The 16,008-nt window shown below is 36.6% G+C and overlaps 2 protein-coding genes and 1 long non-coding RNA gene across 3 annotated transcripts in view; 2 read left to right on the top strand and 1 right to left on the bottom strand.

Annotated features, from left to right (window-relative positions):
- Window positions 1-16,008, bottom strand: part of LOC145481889 (lactadherin-like) — a 490,145-nt gene that overhangs the window by 316,532 nt on the left and 157,605 nt on the right. The gene's annotated exons all lie outside the window — the stretch shown is intronic.
- LOC145482938 (uncharacterized) lies at window positions 2,374-5,315 on the top strand. Its single transcript, XR_014048849.1, has 2 exons — window positions 2,374-2,531; window positions 3,320-5,315. It is a non-coding gene; the product is annotated as an uncharacterized LOC145482938 (long non-coding RNA).
- On the top strand, window positions 14,844-15,981 carry LOC145481869 (kiSS-1 receptor-like). The gene has a single exon (XM_081460428.1). It carries the CDS (start codon window positions 14,959-14,961, stop codon window positions 15,979-15,981), a length of 1,023 nt encoding a protein of 340 aa, XP_081316554.1. The 5' UTR covers window positions 14,844-14,958.

Raw genomic sequence — 16,008 nt, 5'->3', positions numbered from 1 at the left:
TATGTGTACAGCGGCCACTCATGGGGAAATGGGAGGTGGCCGCTTAATAGGGGATGGCCGGATAATAAGGGCTCGTCAGAAATTAGCACTAGAGGAGCCCAAGTACAAACTTCAATTTATTCAAGTAGAAGCATGCTTTATGGCATCATGGAATCACGTAAAGAGAACAATAAACGTGTGTTTGAATGTTTTTATCAGTGTTCACTTTCTATTTAAGACTCTCAGTATCTGTCATCGCCATTTCTAAAACAAAGCCAAACTACGTGTATTAAATTTTGGATGGCCGTTTGATCAGGGTGTAAGGACAATAGAGAACCACCAAACCGTGGCCATGGCCGCTCACAACGGTGGCTGGTGAACAGGTTCAAAGTTCCAACACCCTACCAATGAGCATGAAATTGCAACCTTTATTGGCACTTGTGTTACTATGTAATTTGTCTCTTCTTCTATTAGAATTTATAAGGAAAAGGTGAACACAATCTTCCTCCCCATAAAGATGCTTTTTTTTAACCCGCAATGAAAAAAAGAAAGAACAGGTTCTAAAAATGGCTTTCCAAGCAAGCATTTTTTTTTTATTAAGGTTTTTCCTCGTCAATCAATCGAATGATTTGGTTGAAGGTTTTAACGTAACTGTTCGATAACCTGGCAAGTGGAATTTAGGTGACACGTAGCTATAATTCCTTTAGTTATGATTATGTCGATTACAAAGCGTTCCTCGATTCCGTTTTAGTTATTAGAAATCAAATTTGGATACACAAAGATTGAGTATTACACGCCATTGCCTGGTGCCTTAACTAACGGCCATTTGGAAAACAAAAAGACAACGAAGGGAAAATTTCGAAGGACAATCATTTCTAATTTTGAATCAAAGAGTAAAGAATTAAATTGAATTGCTCTTACATTTGCTTTTCTGACATTTGTTTCAAAAGCACTTAAATCGCATTGTGATTCTTCTCGAGTTAAACTTTAATTCCTCATTATAATGTTCTGGTTAATGTGAAAATTCGATACCCATATAAGTTAATTACAATATATTTGTTTAACGTAGTCGGCACACTAAGCTTCTATAAATGATATGTGACAGCTATTTAACAGGTACACGTGCATTGACACAAAAAGTCATAATTACTAAATCATCTTTGAAAGATCAAGTCTGCCGCTTAATGGACATATATATAATTTTGTAAGAGCTTCATTAAAACCATATACGACATAATGAGCTTTTTAAATTAATCTTCATTGGGAAAGACCACGGAAGTGTAGTCGACGTCGAATGTTTGTCAGTGACTTACTGAAGTGTCTAAGCGAATTTGATTACAGTATGGTGAACTCTTGAAGAAATTTTATCTTGCTCGATTTATTTGCAGATTTCCTTCACTTCTCAAAATCAGCTAGTTTTCTTTGTGGTTCGTGTAAGCAACAAAATTTTTTTATTACATTAACTAGCCGCAGAATGGCAATGCCTTTCATTTTCGCGAATAGCCATTACTTTTTGACATCATCAATTTTCTTGATATGAGAAAAAAAAACGGCGAAATTTGATACGACGACAATTTTCTGCAATAAGATGAATGCCTCGGGGTTAAGGTAATCGAATTGTTCTAATAAACCCTTTGCACGAGCCGGCACAATTTTTTGTAATGAATATACTGAAGTCTTAAGTAGACCCAGTTCCATGGTACAAAATAAGCCATGCTGGGCAACAAATTGCACAATGAGACTTCCAAAACAAAGGAATTCGCCCAAGTCCAGCTTAAAATTTGACTTGCCTTGTTTTGGAAGTCCCACAGCGTAATTTGCGTCCCAGCATACATGCCTGATTTTGTGCCAATTACCCGGCCTGGGTCATCTATAACGCCTAGTTTAGAAATTGGGCCATTAGTTTTCTTCCTAGACAATTATATACTTCAACCGCTAATGGAAGTCTTTCCACGTTCTACTTAACACTTCATTTCTTCATTACAAAATTTGCTTTTCGATAAAACATATATTTTCTTTTTCGTGTGGATTGTTGGACTTCACTTTTAGCTTCCAATGGATTTGTCTAGAAAGGACCATTTAGACGTAATTACAACTCAACCAGCGATCTCAAGAATCTGAAGAAGAATCCAATTTCGTGAAAAAAAAATTAAAGAATAGCATGAACGTGCTGATGAAGTTATGCAATTTCAAGAGTGTGGTTTGAAGCTGGCTTAAATGGACGACCATGACCTTGGCACAGAAAATAAACTCCTTTAATCCGATGTCTTTTAATCACTAAAATAAAATGTAATTAATCAAAACGATAAATTACGCATGAATAGCTCATTATCAAGTGTAGAAATTTATATAAAAACAGCTTTACACAGGGAAAGCCACAGTGTATCTTGAGACGCGATCAAGAGGACTTACTATTTTGAGCGCGGCATCCACAAAGCTCGATGGCAAAGATTCAAGCAATTGTTGTTTTAGTTGGCATACTGTTGGTCGCCACGCTTTTGGTTGACAGAACGGCTTGTTTTGTCACAAACACCAAAAGAGAGGAAATTAAGGTGGGGACGACAAGTGAAATTGTAAAGAGAAGTATAAATATAATGCATTGTGAAATTTGCTTATTCGGCATCAGTTAAATCTAATTTTTAGGCAATGATTTAGAGTAAAATAAGACATTATAACAAAAAACGTTTTTAAACCTGTAGTATTTGCACCATGAATGAAGATTTCTTCTCATGTTTCTCTGTACTTCGGTGCACATGCGAATTCATTTCGTATACCGCACCCACCACCGCTTGAAGTGACTGCGGAGTAGCCACTTTATTTAGTCCATCTGAAACTGGCTACGTCAGTAAAAATAACACAAAGCTGCAAATAAGATTGAGTGGAATTTAAACGAAACGACGCTTTTCGCTCTATCTATTAAGAATTCAGTAATCGTAAAACGTAATTTCCCGCCAAACCGTTCATGTCAGTAGAGATACGTTAAGAGCTCAAAGGAATCTCTGGTGATAAATTGAAGTGTTAGCGTGATGATGGAATACGTTAGGGAGCAATTTTGAGTACGTAAATATATTATCCGGCACTCTGACTTGAACAGGCAAAGTTTTTGTGGCCGAACATTAGCTTGACACCCGAGACAACCACCGCAGTTAATTTGTTTTAGAGTGGCGCCCAACTTTCTCGGGACCAACAGTTGATCGATTAATTGGCTCTTCCCAGAGGGATGTGCGAGAGGGGGATTTCAGACATATTATAGCTTCATGAAGTGCCCTCGTTTCAACTCCGTACGTGTCAAATTTTCTACTGAATGTGGCCATATAGTTATGTATTTGATGTTTCCTAGATGGTGCGAATGACGAGAAAGATCTGTAAAGTAGCAAGATCCTTAGACTGTGGGAAGGGAGGCCTGCAGAAGAGAGAACTCGGAGATCTTGAGGAGAGCACCATAGAATGAACATGCCTGGTTAAAAAGAGTAAATTAGATTGTAACAAGTGGCGATTGATAAATGCATAAGTCGACAGATAAAAGTAAATTAAAATATGTAAAATGAACAAGTGCCTCGCAATACAAATATATATAAATATTAACTCGAACTTGAGTTATTCGTGGCAACATTGCCAGTGAATATATCTCACCTATGTGAATCTTACATATGCTGGGTCTGTCACCTTATTTTACCGTACCAATAAATCAAGAGAGCGCGCAGGTTTTTCGATGATTAAGGGAAGAATTCATATAACTTCATGATTTCATTGCGGGCACATTTGGAGCCCTCATTTTAGTCCAAGGGGAAGCGAGGGGCACTTGAATAAGAACAACTTTAAATTTTCATTACTCGGCAACGAAACTGTTGAATCCCGATCAGTGATGAACAAATACCCACAAGTCACAATAATGATAACTCACCACATATATCAGTGGGGAAGGGAAATAAAGACAGCGGAATTTGCTGATTCATTGCTCTAATGGTGGTCAGCAAGATCATTACTTTTTTTTTTTTCAATGTTAAATAACTCATAAATCCCCTTGTTTATTACATAAAAGTAAAGTGTGCGCGAAGTTTAAAGAAAAAAGTTGCTAGCTGACTATCTAAACACGTAGGGGCCAAACCACCCCCCAAATGTTTCGTCAGTTCTTGGGTATTTCACATTATTTCGCATTTCTTAAAAAGTATTGACTCTTTCTACACCAAACTTGGCAGATGAGCAGGAGACCTATTGCCAATTATATTTATGTGAAAAATGTCAGTAAATGTCAAAGTTGTGACGTCGCAGTGATGACGTCATGTTTTTTGCCATTTTTGACGTTTTTAATATGCATATTTTTTACAATGTGTTCGAAAGAGCACATCAAGGGGAGTTGAAACCTGAAAAAATTTTGTCCATATCACAAAAATTAAATGAAATATGGTATTTTTAATCATGAAAAATAACTCTGCAAAATATGGGGTCCCCCACTTGAGAAAAATCCCCAAACTGGAGCCGTAATTTTTTTCCAGCAAATACAGCTATGTTGCATATGTTATGTGCCAGATGACTAAAGCAAAAATAAAGAAGAAAATCGGAATAAAAAATTATCGCTCTAGTGTTATTGCGTTAAAATTAGTTTTGCTACGTCATAACCTGTGACGTCACCCGCTTTTTTACTGTTAATACCATCTTAACAAAGCCCAAAATCAAATTTCTAAAACCATACGATTTTTGACATCAAGCTTTCTATTTTTCTAGATTATTAGCCTTCCTAGGAAAAAACTGAAAAAGATAAACCAGAGAGACTGACTTAAGAAGGACAGTGTGGTTAAGCAAATTCCGGGGGGGACAGCAAAAAATATTTGATTTACCATATCTCGAAAAATAATCACCATAGCAAAAAACGGTTTCCGGCATTTTACTCCTCAAGTCAAGGCCCTTCTAATGACATAACCTTTACATCAAATTTTACAAAAAATTATAGCACGTTTTGGTGACGTCATCAATTATGACTTCATAATCTGACATTTTGTCACAACTTCCAAATTAAAATAAACTGGAGAACAAAGAAAGCTCATCTGCCAAACTTGGTTCAGAAATATATAAACCAAGCAAATATAGCCTTCATGAAACATTAGGGGGGTGGTTTGGCCCCTACGTGAAAAGGCGATTAATTTCATGTTTAAGCCAGGAGGTAAATATCCCGATAACAGCCTAAGTGGGTGTTATAATCACGAAATTGTTCAGTTGATAACATTTTCAATTTGAATATGTCTTACAACAATTTCAATTAGATTGTTTCGTGCGTATATGCTGCAATTGCGACCAGTTTTAAAACTTGACATGTTAGATTCCCGACACTTGTGTTGGCTCTTTTAGATAAGTATTCAATAGTAAGACATCTTGAGCTCATGGGATTGCAAACAAGTTTACAAAACTAACTTCTAGGGAACAACTACAGCATTTCTGATTTTGCCATAAGCAACTGATCTAGCAAGGCGTCTTTCAGAATTTGACAAATTTGTCAGGTTTAGATAGCTGATAAAATCCGGATTTTAGGAACGGAAAATATATTTTTTTTATTAGACCAATTGCTTTGATTGCTTTCGATTTTGCGCAGAGCAATTGCTGGTTTTCAGTGTCACGCAATTCAAAATAGATCAGAATAAAAACCAAAACCGGTCAATAGATAAAGTCCAGAATCTGGGAAATGAAAGAAAGTAAATATGCAAAGACTCTCGCCAAAATTTTGGTCATAGCAAGTTTTCTTATGCGAGATAAGCGGAGAAATTTTTTACCCAAATTTATAGAGATTTGTATGGAGACGCCATGCTGGTGTCCATCTGTATGGGCACCACCATGGCGGCCGGAAACCAACAGAAACATCTGTCACTGAGTTTTGCTACAAAAGCGTGAATTTATCCCTTGAGGAACTCTAAAACATTAAAATAATACTTTTTCTAAGACATGAACTGTTCAGATAGCCAAGTTCCCAGAAGTAAGTCACTTTTTTAACCAACATGACAACTCTCTAGGCCGTCATGTAAATGCCGCGTCAGGCAAAAGCTTAGAAATTCAAGCGTAGTGTATCACAAAACCAAGAACCCATTCGGAGCGAAGATTTGTATGAATATTAGTTTTCAGCTGCTCTTACACATCATTTTAGCAAAATCTCAGGAAGATCAATGGTTTTGTAGGTCGAATTTTGGTGACGTATGTGAAAACCAGCTATATATCGAGAAGTCTTTGACGAATCGCTTTTCTTAAATGATGAAGCTTAGATAGCTGATAAAAATAACACATTAAAAAGGAAATCCAGATTTTTAATAAGGCAACTGGCTTGAAACTTGCCCACCTTGGGAATCCTCTAACAAAAATCTTATGAGATATCCTTTAACTTACCCTCTCGAGAAAGATTTTCATTAATTTCACGCGTACACGAAAATACACCCGCCTGACATTAAGACTGACATAAACAAACGACTTGGTTGCAAAATCAGTTTTAGTAAACAGTCATGCACAAAGTTCATCCCACTTTCGAGAGGTGTCTGGCAGGTGATTTAACAATGATGGGGTGGCTGTAGACGGATTCATGTAGTCTCTAGCTTTAACTGGGTTTTGTTTTGTTTGATGCTTGCGTACGAAAACGTTAAATCTGTAAAATTACTTCACCAGTATCGAATTTATTGAATTATACAGTTTGACTCTCATATGTTAATGTGTCGTGGTACGAATTGACTGACATAAGAAGAAAGACGTCTGATTAATCCATATTGGCGCGAAATAGGTTCAAGTTACAAGTTAGAGAACTGTTCAAATATTTCAGTTAATCATCGAGGACGCCAGACATTGCAAAAATCTGTGATTGGTTGAAATGTCTGTATCAGACAATCTGAACGTGTTGGTTAAGTTGCATGAAAAGTGTTTCTGTGTTTTCAGGGAGACAAAATTACATTTTTATGATATAAAAAGTAGAGCCAATCTCGGTGAAGTCACAAATTTTTTTGTGAATCAAGATTTGCGCCAATACACTCCCCCACTCCCATTCAGAACCCACCAAATCACATTACTCACAGCACACGCACCGCTTAATTCTTGTTTTACCAGGTTATATAAACACACATGTATTGTCAGACTCTTGTGTCTACAACCGGTACTCCTATTCACACATTTGTTACAACTGCTTCAGCACTTTAATTTCCTTATTTCAATTGCATGACATATTTATTTCATTACTTTTGTACCATGATTTTCTTTCATTGAAAAAAACTCTCGCAGCCACATACGGCACTATATATAAAGCACAGCATCAGGATTGCATTTATCCCAGTTGAGCTGAAATTCTTTGTGAATTCCTATCCTATTCACAGAGGAGTTGATTATGATGTTCACAGGGGTTCTACTATTGTCTGTAGCGTATGCTACACTTTTTTCAAGTGATGAGAACGAAGCATACGTAAGAGACTTTTATGTAATTATTATTCCTACTTAGTTTAAAATGTATAGATACTAAGAGCCTAACATTTTTTATAAATCAATTACTACATATATTTACCTTAGTTAAATTATTTTGTTCTATAAGGTCATGGGTTCAACTCCCGTTGGGAACTCAGAAATTTTATTTTCTGCGTAATTCGACTTGAGAACGCTTCTTCATTTATTTACCTTACGTTGTTAGTCTGGAATTGATCGTGCTTTTACAATTTGATGCGTGCGTACATCCTTAAAGAACGATTTTTTTTTTCTAAAAACACACACAAAAAAGAACAAAAATTAACTAAAGGTTTTTCAACCTTGAAACTGAGAGTTTGAAAATAACTGCAAAACACTAACATTTTTTTCTTTTCTGCGAACCGTGCTTTTGTAACTAAATAATTTCTAATAAAGCCTTCAAACAAATTTTAGAAATTGTATTAATCAATGAAGCGTGCTTACCGCAACCGAGAATATGAAGCAATTTCAATAGTTATAACGTCCCTTTCACAGGCTTTCTAGATATGTTAACGCATACCAAATTATGATTTTTCAACAGAAATATCTTCGAGCGTACCATTACATTTCTCCAACACGAACAGGAAACCACGACTTTAAAACAGCAGTCCGCAATTTCCAGCACTTCATGAATCTACCAGTCACAGGGCAAGTTGACAGAGCCACCTCAAACATGATGAGGAAACCACGCTGTGGTGTCCCAGATGTCTAAGATGGAGCCTTCAAATCACGCAAGAGGCGATACAGCACGTTTGGGTCTGGAGTCCATCACAAAGACAGGCGGTTATCACACTCATCGAGAAAAAAAGACTAAGATCGCTGTGATCTTAAGAAATGGAGGCCAATCTCCCTACAGAACGTCGATGCGAAGATAGCTTCAAAAGTTGTCGTCGAAAGAATGAATAATCAATCAGGATATATTCCAGGCAGAAATATTAGCGAAAATATACGTTCAATTCTGGATATAATGGAATATACGAAAGTTAAGAAACTACCTGGTCTTTTATTATTTATTGATTTCGAAAAAGCCTTCGATAACTTAGAATGGGATTTCCTTGAAAAATGTTTAGAAAAATTCAGTTTTGCACCAAATTTTAGAAGATGGGTTCATATCTTCTACAACGACGTTCAAAGTTGCGTTATAAACAACGGCATATGCTCTCACTACTTACATATAAAACGTGGAGTAAGGCAAGGGGACCCCCTCTCGCCTTAACTTTTTGTCACCGCAGTGGAAATCCTAGTGATTGCTATACGAAATCAAGAAAATATTAAAGGAATAACTATAGCTGGTTTAGAAACTAAATTGTTGCAGTTTGCCGATGACACAACTGCTGTCCTTTCAGACTTGGACTCAGCGCGAGCCTTGTTTGGATTACTTGAACTTTTTGAAAAAGCATCTGGACTTAAACTAACTACGAAAACAGAAGCAATGTGGATTAGGTCACTTCAGAATTGTGAAAATGAACCACTAGGGGTCAAGTGTAAAACGTGCATCAATTTTATATGATCATCATATGATGTACAAATATTAGTAAAACAAAAAACTTCAAACAGAGGTTGGAAAATATTGAGAACACAATAAATCTATGGAAGTCAAGAGGATTATCAATTTACGGGAAGGTAAATATTATTAAAACACTTTTACTTCCAAAAATGATCTATCCTAGTTCGGTGATATGTACTCCGTATGAAGACATATAAGAATTCAATAGTCTGATTTTTCGATTTTTGCGGAATGGTAACGACAGGGTTATGCGACTTTCAACATTTGCACCCTATGACCAAGGTGGCCTTAAAATGTTAGATTATGATAATATGGTTAAGGCTTTGAGGCTAAGCTGGTTAAAACGAATTGTCTACTCAGATTACTTTGGTTTCTGAAGTCTTATCTTAATCATCTTTTGGTGAACGAAGAGGGGGGGGGGGTGTTTTTAATTCAGTGCAATTACGATATCAACCGATTAACAATCCCAGCAACTTTCTATCGAGAACTATTGGATTGGTGGTCAAAATCAAGAGAAGTCAAGGATCCCGAAAATATACATATGTATAGTTTATGGAACAACAAAGAAATAAGGATTGACGGCAAAAGTGTCTCCTAGAAACATTTCTTTGATAATAATATCATATACACAACTCATCTGCTTTATGAGATGATAAAATATTGAGTCTTTCAATGTCGTAAGGGATGCAGGACTGAAGAACTCCAACTTCTTAGTATGGGCAGGTCTAAGGCAATCAGTTCCACTGAAACTGCGTGTTCATGAGCCCAACTTCGAGAATATCCTTGATTTAGGAAAATTTAAGTGTCGTGATTATAATCACCTTCTTATAAAGCAAAAGTACGAAAAACCAAATAAATGGGCCAAGTTGAGAGAAGAATTTAATCTAGAGGATAAGTAACTTTCTGAGGCATTCGTGATGCCAGTGAGAGTTGCAAATGAACCTTATGTACGTTCTTTTCGGTATAAAGTACTGAATTCTATTCTATATACAAGTGAATTACTTTGTAAGATAGGCTATATTTCTGACCCCAACTGTTCCTTCAGTCATCAAACTACTGAGACCATATCTAATATTTTCTTTGACTGTTCTTTTTCTACTTCCTTTTGGAATGAGATATGTGAAAAAATTTAAATAAACTTAATAGTTGCGTTTGCCTCTCTTTAGAATATCGCGAGATTATTTTAGGATTTTTAAGGGGGGAAATGGATCTGCTAAACTATATAATTATTTTAGGAAAAACGCGCTTGTGGACTTGCCGGTGTAAAGAAACGAAACTAATTTCACTAACTAAAATACAACGTTCGTTAACAATTTGCTCTCAAATTTACGAGCAACATTTATTCAAGACGAGTTCACTATCACCCTGCAACGTAATCAACAATGGCAATTTCAATGAAACGTATGAACGTTAATGAACCTGCGGCTCAGTAGAAGAAAAAACTTAAAAGGCATGACGACTGTATAGTTCTTTTCTTCACTTTTATGCCAGTTATTTAATCACTCGAGAAATTAACGAGTTGAAATTAGGAAAAAATGGCGCAAAAAGGGATTAAGTTTACATATATCACAAAAGATAACAATTAGGCGGTGCCAGTCAGCCTGTCAGAAAAACGTCGAAACCCCATGCAAAGAATATCAAACGGTCCAATATTCATTCCTTTGGAATAAAGCGAGTTAAAATATCGCAGATTCTGCATATGGCCTCACTCTCGTAGGGGACATGAAAAAGTCACCTTGAAGAGGCGGCTGCGTACTGTTACTCTACTCTTATTTTCTCCTCGCTGTGGTAGCCAGTTGAAACACAGGTATAAGTTTGTAAACCAAATACATGCAGGTTTGTTATGATTGCGAATGTTAAATTGTTATATCATGTTTTCTCCGATGCTAAATTCGACAACAGTGTTGCATTTGAACTGAGTAGCTCGGCTGGTGATGCAGATCTACTTTAATCTTCCAGCTAGCTTTTTTATGAGTAATTCGCATGCATCATTTGCATGGAACATTACACTTAGTTCTTTCTGATAAAATTGTCAGAAATAACTTATTGTTTTGCGTTATATTTTCTTTAAGGAACAGGTTTTTGTTTTGAATAAGTGCAAATCAGTCAGAACTGGTATGGACTTCGAAGATTTTTTTTTTTTCGGCGAGAGGTAGCTCTGTAGAAACTTATTCTGTTCATCGTATTTATCTTTTTTTATTTGTAATTTATCTATTTTTCTAATTTGTATTTTTACACGCAAAACTGATTCGCGAATCTACCCTGACCATCGAGAGTACCCACGACCAGCAAAGCTTAGGCCCGTCCACACTTGGCAGGTGGGATTTGAATACGGAGATTTCACACTGACAACGCACCAAATGTCTTCCGTCCACACTATATACACTGGAGGAATTTAAAAACGCAACAATCACCGGTCATTTTTAATTTGCGCTTGAGGAAAATTCGGACGGAGAAATCACATGATTATGGTGACGTTCAGTTTTCGAAAGGCTCCGCTTGAAAAATGTGTCCGTCCACACCAAAACGAAAACGCAGCGTTTTCAAATTCCTCCGGTTTGACTGAAGAGCGTTTCGTCGAAAAGCTTCGTTTTCGTGACGGATTAGTGTGGACGGTAGGCCTGACCGTAGAAATAAAGCTTCGTTTTCAAATTAGACCCTTAGATCCTCCGGAACGTTTCTACTTTTTTTGTAAAGGTTTGATACCATGGTTAATGGGATAACTTTTTATAATTTTTGACAAAAAATGCACACTAAGGTCATAGTTAATGGAGGTTAACTGGCAAACGGAACGTTTCGCGAAGTGTTGAATAGAAAACAAAACAGCTCAATTTATCGTGTATAACTCAAATTGAAGTATGTACAGACAATCAATACTGCCCGATTATCAGCTCAGAATATGAAATAATATTCAAGAAAAGTAAAAACAAAAAGCAATTGCATTTTCGACGTGCACACAAAACTCAGTTTTAGCATACTGAAGCAAACTGATATACCGCTGTTCGATAAAATGCATAGTTAATAAAGGGGACTGGTTATGAAGCCCGGCAAACATCAAAGGTGCAAACAAAGATGCCAAGATTTATGTTGGAAGGTCCACGACCGTGCACAATCTTTTGTATTGCGCTCATACACTACGCATGAATTTCGTAGCCAACACGTGTCAACTGGTTAGTTCCTCAGGACGGAGTAAACAACTATTGTGTTTTGTGCGCGGTTATGGCCAAAAAAGTGAACAAAAACATATAGCAAAGAACTTTGTCGGGTTTCATAATCATTCCCCTCTATTGACTATGATAAAATGTAAGTCTTTACGGAAGCCTGGTTTGCCTAACTTTGAATTAATTTACGATCGGATATTCAGCCCAACACGTGAAAAAACTTTCAATTATTTTTATTTTTTCAGCGGTCGTAATTTTTAAAAAATCGCCCTTATGATCATAGATAACAGAATCGTTTGCAATTATTGTTACTTATACTTATTTCCTATAGATGCACTTATCAAGTCACTTATCAACTCTGTCATCAGATATCCGTTAATTTTTCTCCGCTGACAGCTTATTGGTTCTCACTCGTAGCAAATAAATATTTTTCTTACAAAACAGGTTTGCGTTCGTTGCGTCATCACCTCTTATATTCCCTATCTCGAATCAATATATTTTCTGTGGTCAACAAAGCATTAGGGATAACAGAAGGTATTATATTTCCCTTACTTACTTTTCAAGATTTTAGTGGGTTGGTATTTGTTTATTTTCAGCAACTTATACAGAACAAACCCATTATGTTCTATAGAGTACTTTTAGTGATATTTTATAGGAAAGAAGCTTTTAACGGTCAAAATATCGGAGGTGGGTTAAGGACGTGAAGCTGTAACAACTAAGCTCCTCCAACGAAAAGATTTATTTTATAAAAATCTATACTTACCACGAAGATTCAAACGTATATATCAGGAAATCGAACGATTTTTTTTTTGTTTTAGACTTGGTCCATTAAGCATGTGAATAGTTCCTATTTTTTCAGCGGCGGGTCAAAAATTTCGATTTTATGTTTCCATTTGATGCTTATTATTATTCAAAGAGCTGCAATCATCAGCTTAGTTTTAAGAAAGAAGTTGTTTCAAACACAGCGCTTTTAAATATATGAAACCGCAATTCTCGGCGCCTTCATGGTGACTTCTTCAATAGAAAATGATAACATACACCTGCGTGGTCACTGAAGTTAATATTGTTTCCTATAAACATAAATTTCGATTAATTTAGCGAGACCACTTTGCATTTTGCTTTGTTTCCATCAAATTTTCAGAAAGAACTAATGGTTTAGTTGGTTTATTCCATTTTCTCTAAGGAACATATTTTTGTTTGCATCTTTTAAAGAAAGTGGTTGTGTACACAACTGTAAGAGGGTCATTCTATTTTTTCATATTTTTTTCGCATTTCTTGATTATTTAATTTTTACTTTACAAATAATATTTGATTAACAACAGAGTATAAATCATATCAAATGAGCGTTACCGGGAAAAGTTCTTCATCCATTATTTTTGACTTTTTTTGTTATGTTTCCGAAAAAAGAATAAATTAGAGAGTTTTGCAATGTTTGTTTCATCTGGTAAAAAATTTCAAGCGGAAAAAGCAAGACATTATCGTGCAATCGGAAGTGACAAATCGGCGAGTTTGGCTTGATTTTATCTTTGCCAGTAACATCTGAATCAAGGATAAGACAAAAGAGGTTTGTGGACCGAGCGGATGGATTAAGGCATTATCCTCTTAATGCAAACTTTCTATGCCCTTTGTGAAACATTGCGACCTTAAGACTTTAGATTAAAGTTAATTATATCTGCCACAAAGAAAAACTTCAATTCCACATACATTAAAACCAATTTTTGACTTGCTTTTAGGCATCAAGCACTGATATTACTTAGCTCTCTCGGTAAGTGCATTTTTTTTTTTTTTTTTTTTTTTTTTCTGGGAACTTTCAGTCAAAGCTAAAGTCGGTATTGTTCATAATGCTTTGATAATTCAAATACTACACTCAAACCCAATGGTAATTGCCGAAAGTCCAGAAAGCATAAATTTCGCTCAACGTTTTTCAGAAGCGTCTACAATGGACGCCTTCAAGGAATGCACTCTCTTTGTAAAGAACTTAAACTAATTCGTTCCTTGTAAGGTTGCTTTTTCTATTTATTTTTTGTTAAAACTCTCCTTAAACCGTAAAAATTGCTTTAATAAATTATATTACACTTATCCAATCCCAAAATATACCTCGGAGCCGTTTCTTAGAAATCACTGAGAAATAATAGAACTCAGGTTATCTTTATGCAGATTTTCTGGTTTCTCGTTTTATTGCCTTGTTTAACGCCATTTAACCGATGTTTGTCTCCTTTAGATTGAGTTAAAACGAAAACTTAAAGAAGTCTTGCCTGTGTTAAACTTTGTGGACTGTCTTGGGGGGAAAGACAAGCTTTTATCGTCAGGGTTTTTTATTTCTATTTTTTATTATTATCATTATTTTTTATTTTTTTTTTGTCAAATGCAATAACGGTGCAGACCACTTTCCGTACCTAAGCTTTGAGGTCTGATCCACTGCAACACCAGATTATACATGACTCGTGTGTTCTCACGACAGTATTAAACTAGTCAACATATACATAATAGACGCTTTTTTAGTCGCCTTGAAATGGACGAATGATATTAACTAGGAATAATCATGAGTAAGTTAAAGTCGCATCAAAAGCGCCGCGGATGACGATTGCTGTCACTAACCGAAATGCTCTTTACTGACTCTACAAAAGTTGAAGAGAGCTGTGAAAGCCCTTTCAGTTTTAATGGCCTACCGATGTATTAAGTCTTTATGTGTTTTAAATTCATTTAAAAACCCGTTTAAGGGTATCCAGTAAGAATTATTTCGTTGATCCTTCTAGAGCTCTCCTTGCAAATGCATCAAAGCTTTCCTCATTATCGTTTTTTTTCTCCCTTTTAAATAGAAGAGGTCTATGCTTATGTGAAACGACACAAACTATGTCAGCTTCCGTCAACAACAGCTCTGTAGCTCTCAAGTTCGATTCGACTGGACCCAAGCCTGACTATTTGGTGCGTATGGTCTTCATTTGGATCATCATAGTGGTGGGCCTTATCGGCAATTCATTCATCGTTGCCGTTATCATAATTTTTCGTCGCATGCGAACAACCACCAACTACCTCCTGCTCAACGTAGCGGTCGCAGACATCACCACACTGCTGTTCACGGCAATGCACCTCATCCCAATCAAAGGTCCCTTCCCATCCGGTGCTCTTGGTAGCTTTCTTTGTAAGTTTGTGTACACCAATAATATTACCATGGTAACACTTCTTGTTACCACATTGACGCTGACACTCCTGGCTGTTGAAAGATACCACGCCATGGTCAAGCCTTTGGTAATATCCAGGAGAATCACTAATGAGAGGATTGCTTACGTCATAGTTGGCATCTGGCTGGCCGCCATAGCAATGGTTACACCCCTCTTCGTGTCTCTTGACTATCGTCCCAATTCCAGGAGCCTTTGTTCTCCTGGTAACGATTTCGATGCAATGAAAGTGTACGTTTACTGTCTGGTCGTTATCCTGACGTTGATTCCATTCTTCGCCATCGCTTTCTGCTATTCTCGGATTATTTCGGGATTGTATTTTGGGAAAACGATTTGCAGCCGAGGTCAAGGCATCAGCACCCCAGAAGAGATGGCAGAAAAGAAAAGAATCGTAATACTTCTCATGGCACTTACAACCGTGTTTTTCGTGGCCTATGTGCCCTACGGAGTAGCCCTGATTCTGCAGTTTAGCAGAATGGCAAATGACAACGTTGAAAAACTTCGAATCTTTAGTCGCTTTAAAATAGGAGTGCAATACTTGACACTTCTGAACTGTTCGATTAATCCATTCATATATGCTATCCCTAGTACCAACTACAGATGCTGCTTCAGGTACATCTTCAAGAAAATACTCTTCCGAAATACCAGGGAAGAGTTTGACGCCATTGAGCTACGAACAAGAAGGGATACCGTCTGAAGCCCCACCAGCTTGCTGCAGTTCAGT

This window comes from Orbicella franksi, chromosome 3 (assembly GCF_964199315.1).
Source record: "Orbicella franksi chromosome 3, jaOrbFran1.1, whole genome shotgun sequence".
Classification (NCBI taxonomy): Eukaryota; Metazoa; Cnidaria; class Anthozoa; order Scleractinia; family Merulinidae; genus Orbicella; species Orbicella franksi.
The sequence above is the reverse complement of the archived record's forward strand: the minus strand, read 5'-3'. Positions and strand labels throughout refer to the sequence as shown.

Bases quoted from the DNA above. Each gene is read 5' to 3' on its own strand.
- LOC145481869 (XM_081460428.1), top strand. From the start codon at position 14,959: ATGTCAGCTTCCGTCAACAACAGCTCTGTAGCTCTCAAGTTCGATTCG.